General features: G+C 47.9%; 9 protein-coding genes across 9 annotated transcripts; 3 read left to right on the forward strand and 6 right to left on the reverse strand.

Annotated features, from left to right (window-relative positions):
- Positions 1-1008: 1008 nt before the first annotated feature.
- Positions 1009-2497, reverse strand: M431DRAFT_510438 (hypothetical protein). Its single transcript, XM_024919480.1, has one exon. The coding sequence runs from the start codon at positions 2388-2390 to the stop codon at positions 1446-1448; it is 945 nt and encodes a 314-aa protein (XP_024771930.1). The 5' UTR covers positions 2391-2497; the 3' UTR covers positions 1009-1445.
- A 717-nt stretch (positions 2498-3214) lies between these two features.
- Positions 3215-5062, reverse strand: M431DRAFT_214311 (hypothetical protein). Its single transcript, XM_024913489.1, has one exon. It carries the CDS (start codon positions 4826-4828, stop codon positions 3461-3463), a length of 1368 nt encoding a protein of 455 aa, XP_024771931.1. The 5' UTR covers positions 4829-5062; the 3' UTR covers positions 3215-3460.
- Positions 4946-6966, reverse strand: M431DRAFT_532822 (hypothetical protein; the record flags this gene model as incomplete). The annotated part of the gene is made up of 4 exons (XM_024920876.1): positions 4946-5476; positions 5544-6623; positions 6698-6836; positions 6892-6966. The coding sequence occupies 4 exons, from the start codon at positions 6964-6966 to the stop codon at positions 5298-5300; spliced, it is 1473 nt and encodes a 490-aa protein (XP_024771932.1). The 3' UTR covers positions 4946-5297.
- A 2953-nt stretch (positions 6967-9919) lies between these two features.
- Positions 9920-13720, forward strand: M431DRAFT_538926 (hypothetical protein). The gene is made up of 10 exons (XM_024921043.1): positions 9920-10797; positions 10856-10947; positions 11006-11199; positions 11259-11336; positions 11393-11475; positions 11526-11578; positions 11635-11739; positions 11836-12367; positions 12558-13061; positions 13145-13720. The coding sequence occupies exons 1-10, from the start codon at positions 9970-9972 to the stop codon at positions 13535-13537; spliced, it is 2862 nt and encodes a 953-aa protein (XP_024771933.1). The 5' UTR covers positions 9920-9969; the 3' UTR covers positions 13538-13720.
- Positions 13721-13828: 108 nt separating this feature from the next.
- Positions 13829-15479, reverse strand: M431DRAFT_148210 (hypothetical protein). Its single transcript, XM_024912772.1, has 2 exons — positions 15211-15479; positions 13829-15113 (listed from the first exon to the last, which is right to left on the reverse strand). The coding sequence occupies exons 1-2, from the start codon at positions 15233-15235 to the stop codon at positions 14071-14073; spliced, it is 1068 nt and encodes a 355-aa protein (XP_024771934.1). The 5' UTR covers positions 15236-15479; the 3' UTR covers positions 13829-14070.
- Positions 15480-16080: 601 nt separating this feature from the next.
- M431DRAFT_91698 (hypothetical protein) lies at positions 16081-17016 on the forward strand (the record flags this gene model as incomplete). Its single annotated transcript, XM_024924288.1, has 1 exon — positions 16081-17016. The coding sequence occupies one exon, from the start codon at positions 16081-16083 to the stop codon at positions 17014-17016; it is 936 nt and encodes a 311-aa protein (XP_024771935.1).
- Positions 17017-17169: 153 nt separating this feature from the next.
- M431DRAFT_497566 (hypothetical protein) lies at positions 17170-18375 on the reverse strand (the record flags this gene model as incomplete). Its single annotated transcript, XM_024917613.1, has 2 exons — positions 17170-17729; positions 17784-18375. 2 exons carry the CDS (start codon positions 18373-18375, stop codon positions 17170-17172), a joined length of 1152 nt encoding a protein of 383 aa, XP_024771936.1.
- Positions 18376-19824: 1449 nt separating this feature from the next.
- M431DRAFT_497568 (hypothetical protein) lies at positions 19825-21070 on the reverse strand (the record flags this gene model as incomplete). The annotated part of the gene is made up of 4 exons (XM_024917614.1): positions 19825-19873; positions 19935-20063; positions 20142-20552; positions 20622-21070. 4 exons carry the CDS (start codon positions 21068-21070, stop codon positions 19825-19827), a joined length of 1038 nt encoding a protein of 345 aa, XP_024771937.1.
- Positions 21071-22816: 1746 nt separating this feature from the next.
- M431DRAFT_91238 (hypothetical protein) lies at positions 22817-25383 on the forward strand (the record flags this gene model as incomplete). The annotated part of the gene is made up of 10 exons (XM_024924236.1): positions 22817-23154; positions 23208-23644; positions 23707-23806; positions 23860-23965; positions 24015-24212; positions 24273-24385; positions 24442-24647; positions 25044-25100; positions 25152-25232; positions 25286-25383. Coding segments are annotated over 10 exons (1734 nt in total), but the record flags the coding sequence as incomplete, so codon positions are not given.
- Positions 25384-25969: the final 586 nt, after the last annotated feature.

Here is a 25969-nt window from a genome sequence, read left to right on the forward strand (position 1 = left end):
GCCTGCGCCTCGCCTAACAGAGATATGTATGAGCACGAGTACTTGTAAAAAGCGAAATGGGCGCTTGCACAACATTGAAGTAACTATTCCATTTTCTAAGGACTGGGGGCAGCCTGTGGCTTGCAAGATGAACTTGTAAGTACACGTAACCATAATATGCTACTGGGCAGCTGACAAGATGTTGCAGAGACAGGACTGTAGGAGTTCGTTGGAGTTTTGTTCAAGGTTGATTTAGCTCTCTAATTGTCACAGATGTTCGTTCATTCAAAAGCTCCCTTATCTAACTCTAATCGATTTAAATCCCCAGGTTTCCATCATCTTTTCCAAGGTGTGAGTATAACAGTGAATAGCGAACATTCCAGCCCGTTCCCACAACCCCGAACCGTCATCAGTTTTCAAAATCATGACCAACGATGTCTTGAGGACCCCTCCAATACACACACATTGCCATACATGACTATCATGGATATCTTCAGCAAATTGAGATTCAGACACAGAGCCAGAAGACAATGCTAGGTTAGCTTTGTATCTTCCAATCTGCCACCGTTCATTTGAAGTTGCATTGGGGTTAAAAGAAATGAGTTTCGAGGGAACTACTGCTGCCTTGAGTACCACAACTGGGAAAATACAAGTCTCATCAGGGTTTGGCGCGATCATCTCCAGGGCTATAGGACTATCGATTTGATTCTCGACTGAAACGGCCCTGATGAGATTATTAAACCACGATTTCTGTTTAGAGTCATTAAATTCATATCGGACTTCGCCTTCCCATCCAGCCCAAGACCAGGAAGGGAATTGCGGTCGCCGTTGTGGACTCTGCGAGAGGACCCAGCAATTCTTTGTATGGCACCAAGATAGTGAATGCGCGAAACTAGACGTTCGTTCTTCCGGTGGCGTTGGGTGATATGCCAGCCCCCAAATATTGTGGACAGCGTGCTTTCCGTACCAGAACTGTTGCGCAATACCTCGAAATGCGTCCAGGGAGTCCTCGGCAAAACTCAATTTTTTGGCGGAATACTCTTCTACATTCGATAAATATCGACCAAAAACCTCATTGGGTCCCTGGTTTTCGAGAATAAGCCTGCCGAATTCCGCTTTACGATTTCCGCCGAAAACTCCACGTCGCAGGTACTCGTAGCTTTTGCTTCTGTCTTTGATGTGCAAACTATCGAGTGGGATGTCGAGGCTCTCGTAGATATTCATTGCATTGCACTCAAAATAAGCCTGCTGTTCCGTGAAAACAAGGCGGCGACGGCTGAGGAGCGCTTCCTGAAAAGTCCATCCTCGAGTGGACCATTTGGACGATTTGATTATTGCTTGAGGGTCCTTCGGTGCCCATACCACTGCGACATCGCCGATATGGGCCTCCATCCGGGTTTTTGGGCGATTTTTTCCTACTCCTGGTAGACCGTAGTTCTCATCTTGACCTACTGCAGCGATTATAGTTACCTCGGCGTTGCTGTATATTGCATCCATTTGCCGAATTTGCTCATGCTTGGCTGTTGGATTGTCTTGATCATGCAGTATCGGTCGACCCATAGGTACCGGAATCCCATTGCCTGAGTTACTGCCATAGCATCTCGGATAAGTAATGAGAGCTGAGTAGGCAGTCGCTTTCCATCATTTACCGCTTTTTGCGCCTGGGGCTGTCCCCAAACGTAACTCAAAGCGACATACGGCATACCGGGCTTATGTTCCGTAATAGATTGCTCCTGGCAATCAATAACGCGAGTGCCACACAAATGTGACTTTGGAGAGCGACAGAGTAGCCTATGGTTTTTGTTGCAATAACCGAACCAATTTTGAAATTTGGCCAACTCGAATACTGGAGGTATTACCTTCAGTGATAGAGGTACTGCCTGTTGCTGGTTGAGCTGCCGGAGCGCTGCATAGCCAGATTGTTGAATAAGAGCCCTGACTCTCTTGCGATTCTTTTTCAGACTGTAGTTTTTGTTGGAAAACAGCATTAGAAATGGAAAGTCTCTTGGTTTCCACTGTTCGCACCCAACCTCAACTAAACCAGACATTTTCATAAATGACACCGCTCTTATCCAGTATCGGTCACTATGCAATTCAGGATCTCCTTCATCGACCCGAGAAGTAATGAGCATTTGGCATAGGTTACAGTTCGTCGCTCTCGTCACTCGGTATCTATGGCCAACATCAACGACCCAGTTGTTGAAGTATCCCCAGGGAACAGAGGCGGATTCATCGCCAGCATCCTCGACTGAGAAAGCTTGTGAAAGATCCAGACTGACGCAATCTTGACATAGAAACTCGGGAGACGGCGGCTCCTTTGGCGCCGTTTGGATATGTGAGGCATCTGTGGGACGTTTTCTCTTTTTCGAGGCATCGCTCGCAAGGATAATGTCCTGGGAGTTGGACTCCATGGTTGAGTAATTCGAATTATATCTTTCATATAATCAGCATTGAATCATTTGTGAGAAGCATAGCATGTGTTCGATTGGAGGTACCTCGTAAAAAGAAGAGATTGAGAGAAAGACGCCAACATGTGGATGGAGACGGTGAGGACAGTTATACCATAGAAGCCCCTCTCTACACAGCCTTGTTCACAGCCTGACTAGGACTTTGGGTATTGAGCATCACGTGAACATTCTGAAGGATGTAGACACTTGTTCAGATAAGGCAATGTAACTCACACTGCGATAGCGGTCTAGAAAATGGCCTGTTTGAGATTTGTCTATAAAGAGACGAAAGAGACTATAGGAGGCGATTATGCAAGTGGCCGGATAGCTTTCGCCAAGAATTCTTCTAGCCTCATTTTTTACTTGGTTCGACTACTTGAAGGGTTTCTCAGGCTACTTTCTGGTACGCCGACTGAGCGTCATAATAGGTTACTTATCTACTGGTCTGTAGATGTAGAATTGTTCCATGTACATGTACTAGGTAGTATGTGATGTGATGCTAGAAACACTAAAGCACAACTGGCTGTACTTAATGTCGGCAAGGAACCCGCTTTAAATGGCCATCATTAATGAAGAATTTGAAGCCAACGGCGCCCATTTCACCGTTTATTGTATGTTATGGGTGTTACGGTGAAATGCCGAGAATCGAGCTTGTGCTGAATTGATGGGTTGTACATGGCGAGGAGTTTCGGCTGATGACGTTCCCAGTCACTTTCTTATCGGCATCCCCATCACTAACGACGCTATTTCATGCACTTGACTCCTCCAACTTCAGAAAGCAAGCCAACAACACAATCAATTCTCGGAAATTTAGATCAACACTAGAACCGCTAATCTACATTCTAATCGATCTCGCCCGACCTGAAAACCGTCACCGCAAGCCGCACCGACCAACCATCTACTTGTTTCCCCCAACACAACTCACACTCAGTCGTCAATCCGCAAGAGGTGGTGATACTTCCTGGGCAGCTCCTCTCTCAGCTTCGCCATCTGCCGCTTCATTGCTTCGATCTCGCTGCGAATCATGCTACTCACTACCCAGTCAGATGCTCCCTCAAGAAGTTCACTTCGTGCCTTGTCCTTCGCAGCTCCGCCAAAGCAATCTTCAAGCTAGCCTGCATCTCCATCTTATCTCGTGCGAGTGTCCCGTTTTCATCTTCCAACTTCTTCGCCTTCTGAATATAATCGTTCTCACGCTTCAGAAGATCTGAAGCTCGTTCTGGCCAAGATGGCGCCACCACAGATACTACCGTTGGCTGACTCTCCATCTTTCGAGTTTGTGCTGTGCCGGGGTGATGGTCGATAACCGGGATGATGAAGATCGTTGACTGCCCTCCTGAACCCTTGAGACGAACAAACCGCGCCGTCAAATCGACAGGTACGAAACCACGGGAATACCATTTGCCAGCTTCTGTTTGCGACCACATTCGCTCGCCGCTGACTCCTGAATTGAACGACATCTGGTCCTGGGCTTGAATCTTGGACTCTTGTTTATCCAGCAGCTGGTGTATGAATTGAAAGGCATCTTCTCCCGCGTTGGCAAGAATAAATCGTTCCTGTACATAGGCTAACTCGCGTCCCATCAGTCGTCTCTCTGGGCCTAAGTGTTGAACCATCTGCATGGGCACAACAGCTTCTCCCTCCAGAATATCGACAGCCCTAGCGCACTGGATCTCGAGTTCGTGCATCCGTTGAACCATGTGTTGCTGATGAAGGAGCATCTGCCCCAGTATCGTGTTCTTTGCAGCAGTCATTTGCTCACTATCATCCTCATTTCCAGATGGAATCAATGAAGAGAGGCCTCCTGTCGCACTATATTCGTGATCTAGAATCTCGAGGCATTTGTTTGCATGCATGACCAAGTTGTGATGGCTACAGTACGGTCGGAATGTCGTCTCGCCAGGCTCGGTGAGTTCCGCGCTGCGCACCTCCGTGAGAGGGCAGTGGCATTCAATTCCAGTCTCCTCGTCCTCAGATTTAACATGATTCGCCAGCGCCCAAAGTGGAATATGGTGAAATTCGTCGTCGTTCGTATATGGTTCGTCGAGGTTCTTTAGCCAATCAAAGGCCTCATTCTTCCTAAAAGCCGGACGCCGCTCGCCCTTCCCATCGATGATTCCAAATGTAGTGCTGACGCAAATTTTCTTGATAAGATTTGTAAGAGACTGTGCGTGCTGTTTCAATGCTAACAGCGTTGGAGGTCTGCCGGAGGAAAGGTACGAGCAATTCACATGCTTCAGAAGCTCCAAGTCCTGTTCGTTCAAGACGCCAAACTCGGGATCGGTCCATTGGCATACCCATGCTGTTGAATACTCGGTTGCCGGTATGTAGTACGGCGCGCCATTTTCCTGAACGCTTGTAGAGCGGCGATTGGGATTCGAGGTGAATTCGATGAAAGGCATGGCGTGCTATTTTTCGAAATGTATTTGGGGACTTTGCTGAATGACTTCATGTTCCCAGGCAAAGGCCGGCTTTTATTTCATTGCATACTAACTATTTATAGCTTTGTCGTTATAACACTCGAACCCACGCCTACAGAGGATGTCATCAAGATCATGGCATATAATATGATGCGAAAACACACAAAGGCTTGATCCTGCTGAGGCAGTGTGGCTGCTCACGGACGATTTTCCCCTTTGTGTTGTGCATTGCATTGATGCATTCTATTTCGGCATATACCATCACAAGATTTTTGTAGAGATGCTAATTTTAGAGATGCAAAGTAGTTTCCAACTTCCTATACCGACAGATGGTTTAGAAAGAGGTCAATTCAAGAACCAACAATTATACCGGCATTCACCTTGCTAATTGGTGATCCATATGAAGCATCGACATGGCAAAATTTCGCTATAGGGGCATTCGATTCCTCACTCAACACCTCTGCATGAGACATCGCTTAGCCTTTGGCTCTTCAAAGAAAAAGACCTTGGGAACCATATCCTCATCGCAAAAGCCTTCAAGCGTCGACACTTTGGCCTCTGAAAATGTCAAAAAGAAGCGGGCGGTCGCATAACGCAGCTCAATCCGGGCAAGATGCAATCCGATGCAAACTGTCAAAGAGACTCCAAGTTAGCAAATAACACAACTTGACGTTTTCAGAGATCAAAGAAAACTCACTTCGCGATCCATTGCCAAAGGGCATAAAAGAATCTTTCATCTCTCGCGTTGGCGATGCCCATCGTGACGGGTCAAAGACATCCGGATTCGGAAACACGCTGGGAATGCGATGCATGCTGTATGCCTGTGCGCAGATGCTCGTGCCCCCAGGAAGCCAGTATCCGGCAACATCGTCACCGCCCTCGGGGACATATCGAGGCAGGGAGGATTGAATGCCAGAGTACAAACGCAGCGTCTCGTCAATCACCTGGTTCAAGTAACTCAAGTCACGGAGGTGAGAAGCGTTAAAGTCGTTTGGGAGAGTTCGCAATTCTTCCAGAAGAGCAGCCCTGACCGTTGGATTGCGACAAACGGACCAGACAAGGTATGTGAGCGTGACGGCTGTGGAGTCGCTGCCGGCAACAATGTATCCTGATGCGTTGGCCCTGAGCTCCACTGGTGTAAGAGCGTCTTTGTCCGTGTCTTTGAAGACTTTGGTAAACAGGGTCCATTTGACGCTCGTAGGGTCAGAGTCTAGAAGGTTCCTGTAACGCGCAATGGACTCTTCTGAATAACGAATCATGTTCCTCGTTGCCTGGAGTGGGCGTGTGAAGAACGGAATGGGGAGGTATTTCGCCATTGAGATTAATGTCGGGAAAGCCGAGCGGACAGCTCCAAGGAATCCCAGATTCTCCAAATCCTTTGTGTAGCCGCTCTTCTCGCCAATCTCCAAGGTCCTGAAAGAGTCGCCAAAGGAGAGCTCTCCAATGATGTCTGTCGCCATGAATAGAAACCACTTGATGACATCCGCAGCGCCTCTGCTTTCCATCTCCTCGCCCATTCTTTGTATCGCAAGGTCAACTTTGGACTGCACTTGGGGAATAGCAATTTGTAGTGACGTTTCGGACATTGCGCCTGAGAGAAGCCTTCGTAGTCTTCGATGTACCTCGACGCGAGTGGTGTTGAAGAGGTTTTCCGTTGTGACGGACAAGTCGCCATACCAAGACGTTTTTCGATATGTCTCTCGAGCATTGTAGATTTTCTTGACAGCTTCGATGTTGGTGACGGATACTTCGTTAGGGGTGAGGCGGACAAGAGGACCTGCGAGGTTAAAGTTCCGTTTAGTAACCATCGAAAAGTGAAACGCAGTAAGCTCTTCAAAGGGAGTAGCTTACCATATTTGAGATGTAGTTCATGCTGGTATTGCGCTCGGTTCCCCTTCAACCAGTGATACTTTATTACGAGGGAAGTCCATTTGGTATACCACGGACCGGGCACCTGAGAGAGAGGATCTCGAATGTAATGGCCAAGCAACTTGCAAGTTCGTTAGAGGAGTTATAAACTGTCGTAGAGTCAGCTGGAAACTCACATAAAGCAGTCCCACCACCGCAACAGCCCCAAATAGGTAGTTGGGAGCAAGCAGAACACGATAGACGTCTTTCATGGTGCAACAGCTGTCTTGTCGATCATGAGCTATTGTTGTTGTATAATAGCCGAGATGAAATAGAAGGAATTAAGCGTCTTTATGTATTGAAAGCAACTACCATTGCTTTGAGCAGCTCCTTGGCTTCATGTTTAACCAGGCATCCGTTAGTCGACAGCGCACATCCCCCAAGTCTCTCCTGTTTAAGCGATGATCGCTCGTCAATAGATACAATCGGCTTCGCGCTCTCTTCGCCGCTCTCCGGCAAAATGCGATAGATGAGACATCCCTTTCTTTCACACTCAGGAGCAAGCACAATCCCCACCATCGGTTAACTTGATTTGCTCATTCATTCGTATGTGATGCTCCAGTTCAGGAGCGCCACTACCAAGATGCCGCAGACAAAGTGCCGGCGCTATTATTCGCCATATCCACACCGTTAAAGTTCTTGGATAATTATGGTGACCAAGATTCTATTGTAATTCTTACCAATACTGGCGATAAAGGAACAACACAGCAGGGTTTACCGCGCCGCTTACATGTTTACGACTGGTGCAGGGTAGCATTCGCGGTTTTCGCTCGTCCAGCACGCGAGATGAAGCACCGGCAGTCGCACAATACATGGAGACATATGACCAAGAAGGTCTACTTTGCACGAATAATCCTCCGTTTGCGAGTTGTGTATCAGTTGGAAGCGACTCAGGAATGAATCGGATAAGTGATGTCGGCCTTTCGCTTTTCCGCCAGGGAGAATCTTCGCGCTTCGGCTTCGGACTCTCAAATAAGGCCACGTCCGAAATTCTCCCGCTCTCGAAATACCCGATATCATCTCTCAATAGAGATGTTTTCATGCTCTGTAAAGCAAAAAGTGAGATAGGGGCTATAACGGCATCTTTCGTAGAAAGGAGTGTCTAGCTAGCAAAAGCATCTCATCAAAGGGGCACTAACGCAGCTGAAGGGTTTAATTTTCCGCGGCATGGAGCACCTTGCATTCTGGGGAACAAAAAGCTTCCATTACCTATTTGTTTTACCCCGCGTGGATTTTCTTGGCTGTACATGGGCAGCTCTTTTTAGTCCATCATCAGTTATCAGTCCCCGATATATGCGCCCTCCAAGACATAGTCAGATCATGAGTCTTGAGATGTCATAAAGCCAGGCAAATGGTCCATCTTGGGATTTAGTTTCGGGCTATTGCCTCCAATTCACCCCACAGCGGGTAATATGTCACTGGGCTGACCGACGAGATTAACGAAATTGACGAGATTGGCGGCTTACTTGCTTGAATGTGGCTTATAAAAACTCCAGCTTCATGCACACAGCCGTGGTAAGTCAGAGTAACATGGCGCAACGGCCCCGAGGTAGAATACTCACCAGCACCGAGGTAAAAGACTTGTAGAGGTGTGGTAGGTGTGAATTTGTCTGGTAGGATTGACACTGCGGACGAATCGGCGCTCAATCATAGCGTGTGATGGCCATATTACTTCCATCCGGGGTAAGTATTATCATCTGCAGTAATATTGGCTGGTGGGTACGTGCTTCTAGTGGAAACGGATATAATATTGAGTCATTGTCTATTGTGGATGAGACTGCATTCACAGCTCAGCATTCACTCTGGACACAGTTACTCCGGGAGCATTGGGTGACCATAGGCGCCATTAAATGGCATGTGGTACCAAAATTCTACAGAGAACCCCATTATATCGATGGAGTTAATAATGAAAGGTGTTTTTTTTTTTAACAGAGCATGAATAGTACACAATGAAACGTTTCCTGAAGAGTGTGGACCGTTGGAACGTGGACAAACATGGCTTGCTCTTGGAGCTGTAATGAACAGTCGCGCACTATCTACATCTTGAATCTGAAATAAGCCTGTTATTGTTAAATTGCGATTACAATAAGCTGAACTACGGCATGTAAGTATGTGGAGCTACCTAACGAGTTGTAATGGAAGATAGCCATTGTTCTGAGCATATGCGGTTGGACTCTCAAATATCGTGAGTATCATACAAGCTTGCATCAGGAACAATATACGTGATTGGGCATGGAATTAAATACGTATTCAGATCCTTCCATTATATGTGCATTCATGTTTTTTCCCTATTAGATGGGTGCTATGTTCCTTGCGTAGACCTTTGCGTGAGTTCCACCACGAACAAAGTAACTCTGCAACTGTCAACGCTGCCAATTCTGCTCATTTTGACTTCTAAGGCAGTGAGTAAAATTTGGAAGATACATCTAATTCGGAGAACAGCTGCCTGCCACTCGCACTGAAGCAAGGTGCAGCACTGGCAATATTTACACCGCCCTATTCTCTGCCTGCATCTTCACCATTTCATCGAAGACTTGTGCACACATTTTCTTCAATCCCACAACTTCATTCCTCCTCCTCCTCACCTTCTCCTTTATTATTCCATTTTCTTTCTTCCAACCTTGTTACTCTTTTCGATCATACAACCGGCCCAGTGCATATGCAGAACCAGCACGAAGTTGCGTCAGCCTTCGTTCACCACTGTTCATCCAGAGAGAATAATTGCATATTTTCTTGTTGTGAGCTTGAATCAATTTACTGCATCACCTCCTCCTTCTTTACTCATTTGGAAGGCTACGGAATATCTCGACTGACTCTGGAATAGAACTCTCTAGACTACGCAATCGAACATGGAGACGCCAATAACTGCTGGACCAGCTTCTCCAGCAGCTGCGACTCTTCCTACTCCAGCTGAATCTCCCAAGTCAAATCATGCACCCCCAAAGCAGTATGACTTCAGCAGCCTAGTTGACGAATTAGAAAAGAGTGGTGACTGCAATCTTGCCAGTGCGGAGCAAGACGTTCCAAGCTCCTCAACTAACTCGACTATTCTTGCTGAGAGTATGGGCGAAGAATCCATATTCGTAGAGGACAGCGATATGGCAATAGATGAAAAATTACATCGTGTCCACAATGATGAAGTTGATGGCACAGATGACGATTTACCGCCACTGGAAAAGCTTCTTGATCCCGAGACTGCCAATCTGATCAAACTCATGGAACACGAAAAGCTTCCTTGTGACGAAGCTGATAACCACGATGATGATTCCGATTCCGATTACGAAAACGATGGCGATGATTCTGATGATGAGAGTGGTGAACATTTGAGTGCTGGGAAAGACAGTGATTCCACTCAGAAGAAAGGCAGCAGAAAGCCTCGACAAAAACCCGCCGCGAATGTTCGTGAATACGTTGCTCGTTTGCACGCAAAAGAAGACGAACAATTTGCCAAGAAAATGGAGCGAGAAGAATGCAGAAAGCCTGGTGCAAAGCCTCCACGCAAACGCAAGGTGACAGAAGGCGATGCAGGGTCGTGCAAAGCCCTGAAGATGGCAAATGGCCATTGTCTATTGCTGCCTGGCGACTGCTCGCCAGGTTCCGATGACAGCCCACTGCTCCCCATTGAGCCCATCAAAGCATCGACTCACGCCGAACAATTTGCTCAAATCACAGCCAGTATACCGCAAGATTGTGACACGAGGCGTGGAGGCACACAAAAGCGAGATCTGAGGGAAGCCGCGCAAATATTTGGCTATAGAAAGGTTGAAGCTCAGAATGGCGACTGGAAATTGAAAGGCATGGCGACGGCTATGCGGAGTCATCAGATTACGGCCGTGGCTTGGATGATGAAGAGAGAGCTGGCTCGGTCGGAACCACATGGCGGAATCTTGGCCGATGCCATGGGTATGGGCAAGACAATCATGAGCCTTGCCTGCATGATTGGGAATCCGCCAGATGACAACGACTGCGAAAAGTTTTGTAATGCCACTTTGGTGGTTGTGCCAAACAAAACAATTGCTCAGCAGTGGGAGAGCGAGACGCGGGTGAGTTGATCTGGAGCCAACGTCATACCCAAAGCTTCTAAGCTGACAGATTTTATAGAAACACTGCTTGCCACCGTACAAACATATGGTTTTCATATATGACCCAAAACGAGAAGATTTGCGAGAAATTTGCAGAGAAAACTTCATTGTGTGAGTATTGCGAGGTATCACTTACACTTCACAACTTTTGATAGCTGACTGAACTCAGCATTGTCACATACAAAGAAGTGTTTTCTCAGTACCCAAGCGATGATATCCTCCGGAAACTTCTTGAGAAGTATGACAGCGACGATGATTCTTTTAGGATCGAGTTGGACAAAATTTTGGGTACCGTGTTCCGTATCAACTGGTACAGGATCATCCTTGATGAAGCACATGCTATCAAGAATGCTGACAGCCGCAGTAAGTTTTAGTTCAAAATAATGACTGATTGAGATTGTCGTTAAAACTTTTCGAATTAGCTTCTAAAGCGTGTTGTGCGCTTGTCGGAAAATATCGCTGGGCCTTATCGGGTACGCCTCTGGCCAACAGCTCCCAGGGTGCGTGCCACAATTCAACACATGACTTGGATGGCATCATTTGCTAACGTTCGCAGAGTTGTTCCCTTACATGAAATTTCTGAAGTGTGAATGGACAGTGAGCCGCAAAGAATTTCGCTCAATGTTCTTTACAGCAACGGTAAGGGCTAAGCTATACACGATATAAGAACAATAGACTGACCACCACAGGATGAACCGAACCCTCAGTTTGTGGCATTGACTAGCCTCATGATGTATCGGCGGTGAGACTTCCCTCATATCATTATGTTGCATTGCGTATATGCTAATGAGGACCCAGGACTATCGATGATGAATTTCTAGGGCGGCAAATCGTCTCTCTTCCAGAGAGAAAAGAAGTTGATATTTGGGTTGCTCTGTCGAAAGAGGAACAAGCCGTTGTCGAGTGAGTCCAAAACGCTACCAAATTCAATTACATTGGCATCTCGATTGCGTTTTCCAATCAGTGCGAACCTGTATAAGTACTCACAGTATATACTAGTGCCGTGTGCAAACATTATATGCTCAGGCAAAAGCTTAAGGATCTGTCAAAGCTTGGATTGGGACTTGACGAAGTTGGGCCTGACGAAGGCCTTCCAGAAGAACGACAAAGCCCAAAAAAGGGCAATAAAAAGCCCAAATCTAAAAAGCCTTCAGAGAAGGGACTAGCATGGATTTTGCAACGCGCCAGCCAAGTGAGACAGCGTCAAACCATATCTCATATCTATTGCATTGAGCGTCTTCTCCGCAATGAGTTCTACCTTAAAGACCTCATCGAGTTGAGAGCCGCTCTGGAGGAAATCGGCGCCAAACAAACCATCTTGGAACAACTGCAGCTTGGCGTCGAAGAAGATACTGGTATCAAGAAATACCAAAAAGGATTGCAAATGATGCAAGAGCGAGAAGAGAATTTCTTTGGTAAATATCTCGACATGCGGCCGATCTTGGACATTTTGGGAGAAGAGGCGAGCGTGAAGGGTGTCGCTTGTCTTCTCTGCGGGAAGCCGCCAGTTGACCCGGTATTCTCTTATCAAGTAAGTCGAGAAACAAAAGCAAGCGATTCGTATTTTTATGCTGACTGAGATGAGTGTCCTCATGTTTACTGCACCAAATGTATTTGTGCAGCTCTCAAAAGCGATGCTCAAGGCGATCTAAACACAGTTGTATGTGTCTCACCTTCTCCGTGGTTCTGAAAAAAATGTTATTGCTGACTTGGTGGCGTAGATGTGTCTCCATGAAGGTTGTAACGAAAATCTGGGTATAGGTGAGGATATCGAAACCATTCAAAAGATCGTGGAAAAAGCCGAAGCAGATGGCAGTACATATCGCGAGCCTGGAAGAGACAGCATGAATGCTGCCGTTCACCAAGATGACGACCGAAACGGCTTCTTCATTGTCAGCACGTTTCTTGATGAAGTTCCCATCCTTCCTAGCACAAAGCTGACCGCGGCCATGGCTGTTTTGCTCACATGGAGGGATGAGGCACCGGATGACAAGGTTCTCAGTAAGTCCCCTAAAGTAGAAATTATGTGTGAGGCTGTAAATGTTGACACGGGTTTGTTTCTTGTTTGTGCAGTTTTCACTCAGTTTACTGGAACGGCAAAGATGCTGGGATTCATGCTTCAGACCCTCAAGATCGGATTCAGGTATTACTACGGTGGTCTTGCGCAGACGCAGAAGAGTCAAGCGCTGACGGCGCTAAGAGAAGATGATGGAATACAGGTTTTGGTAAGGAGTTTATCCAGTCGCTCTGCGTAGCCCTCCATCTTATTCTCATTTTACACGATCTAACCAGACTGTTATTTGAATAGGTTGCAACTTTGAGAAGCGGCAATCAATCTCTTAATCTCACAGTGGCGAATCGAGTGATCATCATCGACCAGTGGTGGAACAAGACAGCAGAACAACAAGCCTTTGGTCGCGTTGTTCGAATTGGCCAAGAAAAAGTCACCCACCTGGTGAATATCAAGACCAGGGAACCCATCGATGATCGCATCTACAGTCTCCAGAGGAGGAAGGCCAAGGATATCGACCGTACTTTGCAAGATGACGGCAAACCGCGGCCCCAAATGAACGAACTCGAGCTGGAGAAGGCCTTTTTACGCAAAAAGGCCGCGGAGGAGGAGAAGGAGAAGAATAAAAAAGCCAAATCCAAGGCTGGCAAGAAAAGTGCGGCGAAGGCTTCGCCCAAGAAAAATGATTGACCTGGGCTATATTAGATGGGTACATGAGCGTTCATTCTTTTACTTATTTTCACTTCCACGGAGCTGGGATTACGGGCGAAATAGTTTTTTCTTTGCGACAGATTCAGCACGGACACGAGGGTTTAAGATTATGGGCGAAAATTCTTTTGCTGCGAGACGCATTTAGCATGGGCGGCACGGGGAGGATATCTATCGGTCATTTGGTGATATTTACACATCTAGCTATCTAACACATGGGTTGGTCATGGATATTTGGGAGCACTGGATTTCACAGGTACTTGGTTTGCTGCCGTTTTGATGGAAAGACGGCCGAGATGATTGCTTTTAGGCTAGGTAGCCGAGCTGACTAGATCAGCTATTATGCGTCTCTTGAATCAAAAGTTTTTGCTTTTTCTTTATTCAAAACTGATTTGCTCTCTAGATCCGGTTTCATGCAGACGATTTTACTACAGAGACTACCTCATACTGACAGAGAGATGATAGAGCTTTTCCAACACCCGCCAGTTTTTACTCCTTCTCACCAGAGACACCATTTACAAGCGTCTCAGGATATCCTCGACAACCTCATCGGTGGTGGCCTTTCCACCCAGATCAGGGCTCAGCAGCTTGCCTTCCTCCAAGTTGGCGTCAACAGCGGCGTAAATCTTGGCAGCGGCCTCGGGCTCCTCAAGGAACTCGAGCATCAGAGCAGCACTTCGCAGGGTGGCAATGGGGTTGGCAATGTTCTTGCCCTGAATATCGGGGGCACTGCCGTGGCAAGGCTCACCAATGGCGAAGCCCTCACCGACGTTGGCGCTGGGAACGAGACCAAGACTGCCGACAAGAGCGGCAGCACCGTCGGAGAGGATATCGCCGTACAAGTTGGGGGCAACGATGACGTCGTAGGCTTCGGGCTGGCGGAACAGCTTGTAGACCATGGAGTCGACAATCTGCTCCTCGACAGAGACGGAAGAGTACTTTGGGTCGGACAGGGCGTTCTTGGAGGCAGTGCGGAAGAGGCCGTCGGTTTGCGACAGGACGTTGGACTTGTGGGTGATTGTGACGAGGGGCTTGCTGTGGATGCTGGGGGAGCTCTCGCGGATCTTCTGGCGGCGCAGCGCAATGTCACCAGCCATAGCAGCAATACGGAACGAGGCCTTTTCGGAAATGCGCTTGATGGCCTCGGCGACCTTGCCCTCGGGGGTGTCGCGGGTGGTCTCCTGCTTGACGTAGAGATCCTCGGTGTTCTCGCGGACAATGACCATGTCGATGGGCTTGGCGGCGGTCATGACGGTCTTGACGGGACGGACGTTGGCGTAGAGGTCGAGGCGCTTTCGCAGGGCGACAATGGGCGAGGAGTAGCCCTTGACGGCGTGGGTGGGCGAGCTGACGGCGCCGAAGAGCGCGCCCTGGCACTCGTTGCGCAGGACATCGACGGTGGCATCGGGGAGGGCGGAGCCGGTCTGCTCAAAGGTCTCGAAGCCGGCCTTGAGGTCGACAAAGTCGAACTTGAGCTTGAGAGAGGCGGGGAGAGCTTCGAGGATGCGGCGGCCGGCGGGGATGACTTCCTTGCCGATGCCGTCACCGGGGATGAGCCCTGCAAGTGGAAGATGGTTAGCTGGGAGGTGATATAGAAGGGAAAGAAGTGGTGAAGTATTAAGTTGAGTTGAACAAGATTCAGGGGGAGGAATTACCGATTCTAAGAGTGCGAATCGACATGGCGGGCGCAATCAATTGGGCTTTCTTGTCTTTGGTTGTGCGTGAGTAACTTTTTTTTTTTTTGCGACTCGAGTTTCGATTTTCAGCATCTAGATCCGAAGATCGGCGGGTTTATCCGAGCGCCATCAGAAACTGGACATTTTTAGTGGGGGTGGCATGGCGGGGGATTTTTTGATTGATAGCGCTGGGTGAGCTTGTGATTGAAGATTAGATCAGATGAATTATGGTGATTGTGATGGTGATGAATCGAGACAAAGAGAAACATGAAGGAACCAAGATTGTAAATCACAGGCGGTGCACGGACTGTTGCAATTGTCCGCGAGTTGCTTCTCCGCGAGTTGCTTCTCCGCGAGTTGCTTCTCCGCCTCCATTGGCGTATCACCAGCGCATGCAAGGCCCGTGTCGCGGAGTTTGATCCTTGTCCTTGCAGGGTGGTGACGGTGCTCACTATGACAACCTAGGAAGCCTATACGGAGTAACGAGATCACAGGATGTTGAATCCTGCGGTTGGGTCGACAAGACGGAGAGTTGTTGGTACCGATGGGCGAAGGGAAGCCAATCAATCCTAGTCATTGAGCAACATGGGAACCCCGGGCATAGCGGAGATGATGAATGTTCTCGTATAGGACAGATATATAACAAGCACTGGGAAGCTCACATGGACAAATGTAAGTTGGTTGTAGGATCTCTCATTTACATACCTATCTATTCTAAAGGCTGCACTCTTAAAGCTCGAAAACTTCATCTACCACAAGAGAATTAAACACAGCTCAGCATCATCCGCCATCATGTCTTCCGTCAGGCCTCCCTTTGACCCCGAAGTCATCAAAAATCTCCCTCCCGTCATGATCGATGGCTCTCTCACAGACTCCCTCCCCCTCGACGCTGCCGCCAGAGTCGCAGCTATACGTCAAACAGTTGTCCCAAATTCCAGCGCAATCAAGGCCAAAGTCCATTCCGATCCCTCGCTGGAAACTGAACGGGTAACCATCCCAGGACCTCGTGGAGACATCGACATCGTTATCATCAAGCCAAAAGGAGCCTCGAGCACCGACAAGCGGCCAGCCATCTACACCATACACCCAGGCGGCGTAGTTATCGGGGATGAATACCTCAATCTCGACTTGGCTATATCCTGGGCGAAGGAAATCGACGGTATCGTCGCCACTGTCAAATACAGGCTAGCTCCAGAGAACCCTGGCCTTGCACCCTTTGAAGACTGTTGGGAGGGCCTCATCTGGTTCGCAAAGCAAGCAGACCGATTTGGCTTTGATCCTGACAAGTTGCTCATCGGAGGTGCTTCTGCTGGCGGTGGTCTTTCTGCTGCGGTTGCATTAATGGCGAGAGACAAGGGATATCCCAAGCTATGCGGACAAATCCTCGTCTGCCCGATGCTGGATGATCGTGCCGATACGGTTTCCCACAAGCAATATCTGCGTCATGGGACTTATTCCGGAGAGTCGGACGAGTTTAGCTGGACATGTATATTGGGTGACCGCCGCGCGACGGATAAAGTCTCTGTCTTCGAAGCCCCAGGTCGAGCAACCGATTTGTCGAATCTTCCTCCTACGTATATCGATGTCGGGTCCGCTGAGCCCTTTAGAGATAGCGTTGTTGCCTATACGTCCAAGTTATGGGAGCATGGCGTGCAGGCCGAGCTGATGGTGTATGCTGGTGGATTGCATGGGTTCGAGCTCTTTGCTCCGGAAGCGAGTGTGTCGAAACAGGCTTCCGAGGCGAGGTTGAAGTGGCTCCGGCGCCTTATGGATCAGTTAAAATAAATATCATACAGACGTTTTGTCTGTTAGAAAGAGGCATGAGCAATGAATGGCAACATGTCATAACAGAAGCACATAAACATGAACATAGCGTTCCAGAACCGAGAGGCTTGAGGCAGTCAAGATGGAATACATCTAAAAACTTGATTCTCTGCATCACCACAACGTCGGCACCTCTTCTCCCCTCATCTCGCACCACCATCTAGCCTGCTGATACATCTCTCCCCCAGTGCCTTCTGTAATCATCCAGTATTTCTTCAGAAACCACGGCCGTACTTCCCAGCTTCGGATATCCCACGGCGCGCCAGAGTGTCCAGTGCCAGCCCCAGCACCGGACCCCCAACAAATCACTCCATCGCTCTGTAGATCGTGACAGAGCTCTTCCATGTTGATGATACTGGGCTCAGCATTAATTAATGCTATTAACCGCTCTCGGAAAGTCCGAAAGGGGAGAGCGTCGATGTAGGGGTGATGACGTTGTGTGAGTTGGTTCTGGGTGGGCTTCAGGTCGTCTTTTATATCAACATATGCAACTTGTTCTGCAATATCTTCCATTCCACCTAACGCTTTCCTTGATGCAAAAAAATGAGATTCAGTGTCGTGTGCAAACATTTCTGGTGCTGATATGCCCAGCATGGTTGCGTTATATAGAACAGCTGCTACAAACGACATTTGCGTGATGCGGATTGTATTGGCGTGAAGATCGGGGAGCTGCACTATTTATCCCTTGTTAGAACAACATGATGAAATAGTCGAGCCGTTCGATTCACCTTGTGTAGGCTTGCGCCCTTGTAATGAACCATCAACCATCCTCGTGCTGTTCAAAGGGCTGTCTGCGTCTCTTTCCAGTGACTGGAGGCCCTTTCTCAGAATGTCCTTGAGGGTTATCTTATTTGTGCGGATATTCTTTAGCAGTGCTCTACTCAGAGTAATGTCATCCTGTAGAAGGAACTGAGCGAGTAAAGTATCTGTTTCGTCCCTCGCCGGTGATTGGCTCTTGAGGACGTGGATGTTGTGTGACTGAAGAACGCCCGGCGGCATCGAGGGTGAATTAAATCCGCTCCCCGGTGTTATGGACTCGGAGCCGGATGGGGCAGCCAGCGGAGTTGATGCGGAAAACAAGTCCTCTCGGAATGATCGACCGGCATTCAGGGCACCATCCGCTTGATAATCCAGACTAGGCGTATATCTGTACATGGGAGCTGGCCCGCCGGTCTGGTAGCTCAAGGCAGACGAACTGAAGCTCGGGCCGCATCCTACAAAGCTTCCCATTCCTGTGGTAGCGGCCGAGCCGAGATCATGAGGCTGCATCATCCCGGCCAATCCCATGATAGGCGAGTCCGCGGCCAGCAGGCCGGCCATGGTTTGGCCAATGGTGGACGTCGGGGTGGACGAAGACGGCGCATCGTGAGCAGCAAGTGTCTGAGACTTGGCAAACGACTCTAGAGCCTGCAGTCGCTTCTTCTGCTTCTCTCCTATTCGGTTTCAGCTCATCATTAGCGGATCGCTTGTCGCTTGCTTTTGCTTTCCTAAGCCACGAAGGATTTCGGGTTGTACTAACTGTAAGTCTTTTGTGCTTGGCGGTTCTGAATACGTCTTCTTTCGGACGTCTTTAGTTTCTGTGGCCCTCCATTCGGGGATCTTGGAGTGGTGCGCTTCCTTCCACTTGACCCGCTGCTGCTGCCATCATTTTGCATCTCATCAGCAGAGTGCTCGCTGTTTGGTGTCGTAGAGTCGATGTGCTCCATTGTGATCAACATGTACGAAGGTGCCGTCATCAAACGAAGCACCAGAGTTCAAAGGTAGCAGCGTGGGGGCGTTGATGATGGCAGCTATCGGTCTGTGTACCACCGAGGAGTTGTCGAATTCAGCGACGGCCGGCAAAAGCTGATGAGGTGAGCCTGTCTGTATAGGGGAGTTGATGAGGTGAGCAACCTGCGTCTTGGGCCCGCTAAATAGAACAGACTCAAAGACGATCCACTCTTCTATTGAATAAGCAGAGCTGAAGGGAAACTCTGTCGGTTGTCTTTGTAAGGGAAATTAAGCCGTTTGTGCCAACCCAAGAACGAGTGCCGGGCTACAAGTAGGTTATTAATATATGACTGAGCAGCCCAACAAGGCAACAAACGATAAAAGGGGATAAAAGAGGATTAATTAATACAGAATAAGAAGAACTGGGGCTGCTCGGAATAGGAAGCATAAGACTGGAAGAACAACGGCGACGGTAAACCCGAAACGAAAAAAGACGGCGAAGAAACCTTATAATACGAGTAAGTCGATTCGATAATTAGCGCGCGCGATACATTCTTGTCACCCAAGTCCGCCTATTTTAGCGGACTTTGACAGGGAGCGAACGGGCCAAACAGTGGAATCGACGATCTATCTCCGGTAATGACCGTTATCCACCGTCAACATATGCCTATTTCTAGTATGCAGCGAGAGTGTTGGCCTGGTAGACAACTGGAGACTCAGACAAGGCTTAATCCATGATCGACCTCGAAAGGAAATAATATTCGAATCTGGTCATAATCTGCCTGGATTCTGCCTAACAGATCTCAGGGACAATCGGGCCACAGTCTAAGACTAAACCTGGAATCGTACAGACCGCTCCGTTGGGACGTTTAGAACTGAAATGACCCCCCTTACAAAGGCACAATGGATGATGATACGTTGACTTGGCATGGATCTTTGGGTCTTTACGGAATTTATTCCGTATAATACTATAGAGTCAGAGTACATGAGTCACTAGTTGATCCAGTTCATGTTCTTTCTGTGTAAGAGGGTGACCCATCAGGAGATAAGGCGTCCTCCTCATTTGCTCTCAAGTGCCGGGGTGTCAGCGAATAGATGATCCGAATGGCTTCGGATAGTGTTAGAGTTGAAACTAAAGATCGTAGTAAAGAGGAGTTCATCAAACTCACGCATCTGAATAGCGACCCCCAATAACTTCCGTCTCGTCAATGGCCTTGCGGATCTCCGCATCTTCGTCCGTGCTGAGCTCCACGTTGACGGCCCCCAAGTTCTCTTCGAGATACTTGATCTTCTTAGTGCTACTCAACCGTTAGCCTATACTCCGTAGGATTTTCCACTACTATGCTTGTTTCCATAACAGGCATGACAAATCATACCCGGGGATGGGGAAGATGTCAGCGCCCTGTGCCAGCAGCCACGCTAACGTCAACTGTCCGGGCGTCACGCCTTTACTGGTGGCAATGGTCTCAATCTTTTCCACCAATGCAAGGTTTTTCGGGAAGTTCTCTTTTGAGAACCGTGGGAGACTCTTCCGGAAGTCGTCGGCGTCAAAGTCGTCCGGGGACCTGATCTGTCCCGTCAACATGCCGCGCCCCAGGGGGCTGTAAGCCACGACCGCAATGCCGAGTTCCCTTGCCGTGCGAAGGATATCGATCTGGGGCTTCTCAATGTCTACAGAGAAGGGGCTGTACTCAACCTGGATTGCGGTGATCGGGTGGACGGCATGCGCGCGCCGAAGGGTCGCCGCCGAGACTTCACAGAGTCCGAGATGTCGGATTTTCCCCTGCCTAACGACGATGGAGCGTCGGTTATTTTAGTTCGATGAGAGCGCACGGTTGGGAATGAATGGGTCTAACTCTTTTAATTCAGCTAGAGCCTTGATGGTAAGCTCAACTGGGGTCTCCTTATCGACCCGGTGGAGGTAGAAGAGATCAATATGAGAGACACCCAGCAACTGGAGTGACTTATCACAAGCCTGTCGTACATATTCGGGATCGGAACGAATCGATGCTTTTCCAGTTGAAGGGTCGTAAACACCGCCGCATTTCGTGGCAAGAAAGATGTCGTCTCGTTTTCCGGAGTGCTTGAACCACTTGCCAAGCAATTCCTCGCTATCGCCGTAGACATCCGCAGTGTCCCAAAAGGTGTTGCCTAATTCGTGGGCACGGTCTAGAACCTTGAACCGGTCTTCGTCTGAACCTCCAAACCCGTACATGGAACTAAGACCCATGGCCCCAAAGCCTATTGTTGAGACAAGAGGGCCGTTGCGGCCGAGAGGCTTGGTGGGAAGTGTTGCAGGGGCCATTGGTGGAGTGTATGACGAAGAGTTTCAAAGGTGCAATGTTCAAAGAGTCAGTTGTTCAATCTAAGAAGACTACGTCCTGTTTATAAAGATTGTATGATTAAACTTAGAAATTTAACTGAACAGCATTACACGAGGTTTTGCTCATCTGCTTCTCAAAGCATTAGGTTTGCTCTCAGGTTGCTTAGTTGATTCGTTCATCAAGCCACATGCTTGCTGCAGTGATGTTTTTTTGATCAAGTAAACTGCGGGTTTTGATCCGCATGTGCGGGAAAAGGCCGACGACAAAGCCGATTTGAACATCTGTTCAGCACTACTTGCCCGTTGTCTCGCTCACCTAATCAATCCACTTGCTCACAACACTCATTTGCCTAGGCTTCTTTGTTTAAAGAAACAAAACTGCTCCTCTTTCATTTCCTTTTTTCTTCTCTTTCAACACGAGGTCAGATGCTCGTCGAAATACCGCACCCCCAGCATTCGGCGATATCTCACAGGGGGGATCCGGCTCTCGTCAAAGGCAGCAAGGTACTCATCTGATAAAAACCCAGACGGGAGCTTACGGACCCTCTTCCGCTTACTTGTCTCTCTTTCCTCTTGCGTTCCCAGTTGTGTGTTGTCCCTGTCGAGTCATGCGTATCCAATATTCAGAATAGGCACGAGTCGTCGCCGGGCTGAAGTAAACGATGATCGGAATCGAATAAGCGGCAATAGTAATCCCTGCTATCGCCATTTTTTGCCGTTTTGAGACCCGCCAAATGCCGACTCACCGGGCGCCGAACTAGGCGAATTAGGCGAAATGATTCAACATAATCCCTGCTGCTGTTGTTGTTGTCGTTTGAACTTGTTGTGGCAATAGTCATGAGACAACATGGATTTGTCCCAGATTCAATGGGCACGCTGAAAGCCGTTGTTCAAAACAGGATTATATGTGTAAAATGATGTGAAAGCGCTCTTGAAGACTTTCGTCTTATTGGCCTTTATGAGATGAAAGACGCTCTTTGTCTAACAGTGCACAAAGCACATGTAATTTAGACCGTGATCTGACCTTGCCCAATGGCGATGTCTGATTGTTCAGAACAAAGCTTATCTACTAAATTGAAAAGTTTGGGAATGACTTGTATCGATTCTTGATTCGTTGAACGTCTAGATTGTGAACAACGGTTGGGTTCTTCATCAGCCGGGAGTCAGGGACTGCAGCATGGCCTCTTTGTCAGTTTTTCTTCAGCAGCCGGGACTGCAGTGTAGCCTCTTTGTTTTTTTTTCTTCAACAGCATTCCAAGGGACTAATCGTTCAGGCTCTGCACAGATAAAGCATGAAGCTTGTTCATGATGAGTAGAACCAATGGTAGAGTTACCACCTTTGTAAACAAGTCCAGCCATCGCATCATCGTTCTGTTCTTCAGCGGCCAGATTGACACATTTATACCACATGTCGTCCACAATCCAATAATTTTGGTGGCGTACCGTTAAAAATGAAATTGCTCCGAAAACTGTTTTCTCAATCCACCATATTCAAGCAATTCCGTATATTGAGGTCAGCTTCTGTGCCGTGCAACATGGCCAACGTGGTACAGCCCGTTAGGACTTCAGACACAGAAGGTTGTATGTTTTCATTGTCTGGAGTTCGATATTTGGCATCATGCCCCAAAAGAGTAAGACACCCTGAGCGATGATCCCCAGCACTACATCTCCTAATGAGCTAATCTCTTGCAGTGTCCAGATATTCATCAGCCCATACCCGATTCAAGCTTGATTACTGTATTCCATAATCCTCCAAATAGAGAGAGAATAACCTTACCTTGGCTGCAGCAACGTTTGGAAGAATATGGTAAAGATGATGTATTCGACAATGCATTTCTTGCCAATATCATATTTTTCGACGCGCATATGACTGGTCGGCCTATTGGGAACCAAGATGCCGAGGCTTTTCTCGCAGAGTCTGGCACGATTGCAGTATACTTTTTCAACAACGAGATCGCTTTGGCACCTGGTCCATATATGAAATTGGATGGGCAGTTATGGGAAGTATGCAGGCTGGTGGATGACTCATACGAGACTTGTATGGTTGCTTTGAAACCGCAACAAAAGTATTGATCAGGTTCAACATGAGGAGATTGAAGACATACTAATATACTCTCAGCTTATTGGGCTCGTTTGAGCGTCTTTCGATAATGGGTCAAGATAGCAACGTCCTCAGTTTCGCTATACCATCTCAACTCAAATATTCTATTCCGAATCAACAGTTACCCCTAGCTGGAAAGCGTATCCTCATTAAGGATAACATTCATTTGGACGGTATCAAGACATCTAATGGCAATCGCGCCTTCTACGAGACATACCCTGCACAAACACAAACTGCCAGCTGCATTCAAAAATTAATCGATAAAGGCGTTGTTGTTATCGGAAAGACGAAAATGTCTTCTTTTGGAAATTGGGAGGAGCCCATTCAATATACAGACTACCCGGCCCCATGGAATCCCAGGGCTGACCGTTATCAATCCCCAGGAGGTAGCAGTTCGGGCAGTGCTTCGGCTGTTGCAGCCTACGAGTGGCTTGACATTGCTATTGGTACCGACAGTATGTAGCAGACACTTTGTTTACACACTATGAAAACTAGCTAACGTTGGGTTAATTGACAGCTTGGGGGAGCGTCACCAGACCTGCTCACTGGTGTGGCTGCTTTGGCCTCCGTCCCAGCCTCGAAGCGATTTCTGCAGACGGCATTGTGCCCTGCGTCAAGTAAGTACATTTGACCTGATGCTCGCTCAATTACATTGGACTGACCCCTGAAGGTCTTGGGATATTCCGGGAATTCTGGCAAGAAACCTGGAAGATTGCAAACATTTCGCCGAAGAGTGGCTGGATTTCAGCAACAACAAATTTAAGGAGTATCCACAGGTATGTCCTACTGCGAATAATTGTGCTTACGATACTGACATGCACATAGGAATTCTCTTGTCTCCTCTGGCCCACTGATTTCTGGGAAAATGTTGAAGCCACGGAAAAGGAAATGGCAAAGAAATTTGCCAAGAACATGGCTGACAAACTAGGGGTATGCCTTAGAGAGTACTCATTCGAAAACTGTTGGGAAGAAGAGGGACCAGAGGGGTGGCGGAAATATTCCTTGCAAGAATTTATGAAAGAGGTATGTTGTTCGCCACCAGGTACTAACACCTCATTACATTGGATTCTAACGTATCTCTAGACTACCCAGGCTATGGCGTACGACAGTTTTAACAGTAGCGAGGACTTTCGTACTAAATATAAGGAGAAGAATGGTGCAGAACCTTACACGTCGAAGCCAAACGAGGATACTTGGTAAGCTCAACTTTCATACATTGTATAAACGCCCCCATCGTCTGACGCAATATTAGGTCTATCGGAAAGAAGACAACTCGTCGAACCAGAGATGATGCATTTGCAAGAATTGATATTTACCAACAATGGTTCAAAGATCATTATTTCACAGACGAACGCAAAAAAACCATAAGTGTCATCATAGTACTGCCCCTCGATATAGCAGGCCCTCGATACAGAGATAACTGCCCTAGAGATGACGATCCTAGTGATAACGACCCTAGTGATAACAATCATCGTGATAACGATCATAGTGGTGGCTTTTCTAGTGACCACGGTCATAGGGATAAGCGTCCTGGAGAGGGCTCCCACAGCAATCACGAATCCATCAATGGTCACATGTACTTCAGCTTTTGCGACCCCATCTTCCGCTCCTGGTACCCCGACTATGGTTGCCGCCCCAGGGACAGATGTCAGGGCAAGTGTCAGGACAGGCGTCCCAATGTTAATCGTCACCAAGGTAATCGTCACCAAGAGCACCATCACCTGGATCACCAAGATGATCATCACAAGGACGACCGTCCGAAGTAAGGCATATCTTTGTTTACTACTAGTAGCTATTATTTTACGCCCGATGAAAGCTAACTCAGGTGCAGTTTCCGAAGACCACACCAATCAGGTATCAACGCTTTGGCACTTGGGCCTGTCATGGGAGCCCCTGTGCTCACTGTTCCAAGTAAGATTACAAAAAATGAAAAGTACTCAGACCTTTTCTAATCAAATGCAGTTGGCCAAATACCGTACCATTCAAGAATCAGCAAACGACCCGAGCAATCACCATTTGCGGTTGCTCTGATGGGATCACCTGGTACGGATATGGAATTATTCCTTGTGATCGCTTTTGCTAACCAAGAGACACAGGCACTGATATCAAGCTAATTGACAATGCCATATTTGCCATGGGATGTCTGAATATTCCCACAAAGGTCAAAACAGGAAAACGCATGTACTGTACTTAGATCATGTAGTGTTTTGGATTTTCTGCTTGGTAATACGCTTGGTAATGTTAAAGAACTTGTTTCTCATTGGCCAAGTTACGGACGGTGTTGCTATTCACAGCTTAAGGTAGTTAGTTAGTCTTTGGAACCGGCCTCAACACATGCAGGCTGCGCATGACTCATTCGTTGCAAGGGTCGGATTGTTGGCTCTGGATTTTCCAAGGTCATTGGCGTAATAATTAGACAGGTTATGGAGTCCATCAATGCAATTTATTCTCGATTAGTTACTGGCATGTTGAGTGAATCGGCGATATTGCATCGGAGTTATGAGTGAGGTTGTAATTTTCAAGCTGCCAGCGCTACCTTGGAGACAATTGTGGGTTAATTCTGCCGGATACGCCTAGTGCGCAGCTGAGCTCATGCATCTTGTTACTAAGATTGGAATGGAATCCGAACAACAACGTGAACGGAAAAAGAGATGCGGAAAAAGAAATCCGGAAAAGGGGCTCGGCAGAAATCAAAAACTGATGCCTGGAAAGGTGAAGATATGACAGGAGATATTGTGGATAGGTAGTATACATGTATGTAACCTCAGAATGACAAAATA

This window comes from Trichoderma harzianum (genome assembly GCF_003025095.1).
Source record: "Trichoderma harzianum CBS 226.95 unplaced genomic scaffold M431scaffold_10, whole genome shotgun sequence".
In the NCBI taxonomy this organism is placed as follows: domain Eukaryota; kingdom Fungi; phylum Ascomycota; class Sordariomycetes; order Hypocreales; family Hypocreaceae; genus Trichoderma; species Trichoderma harzianum.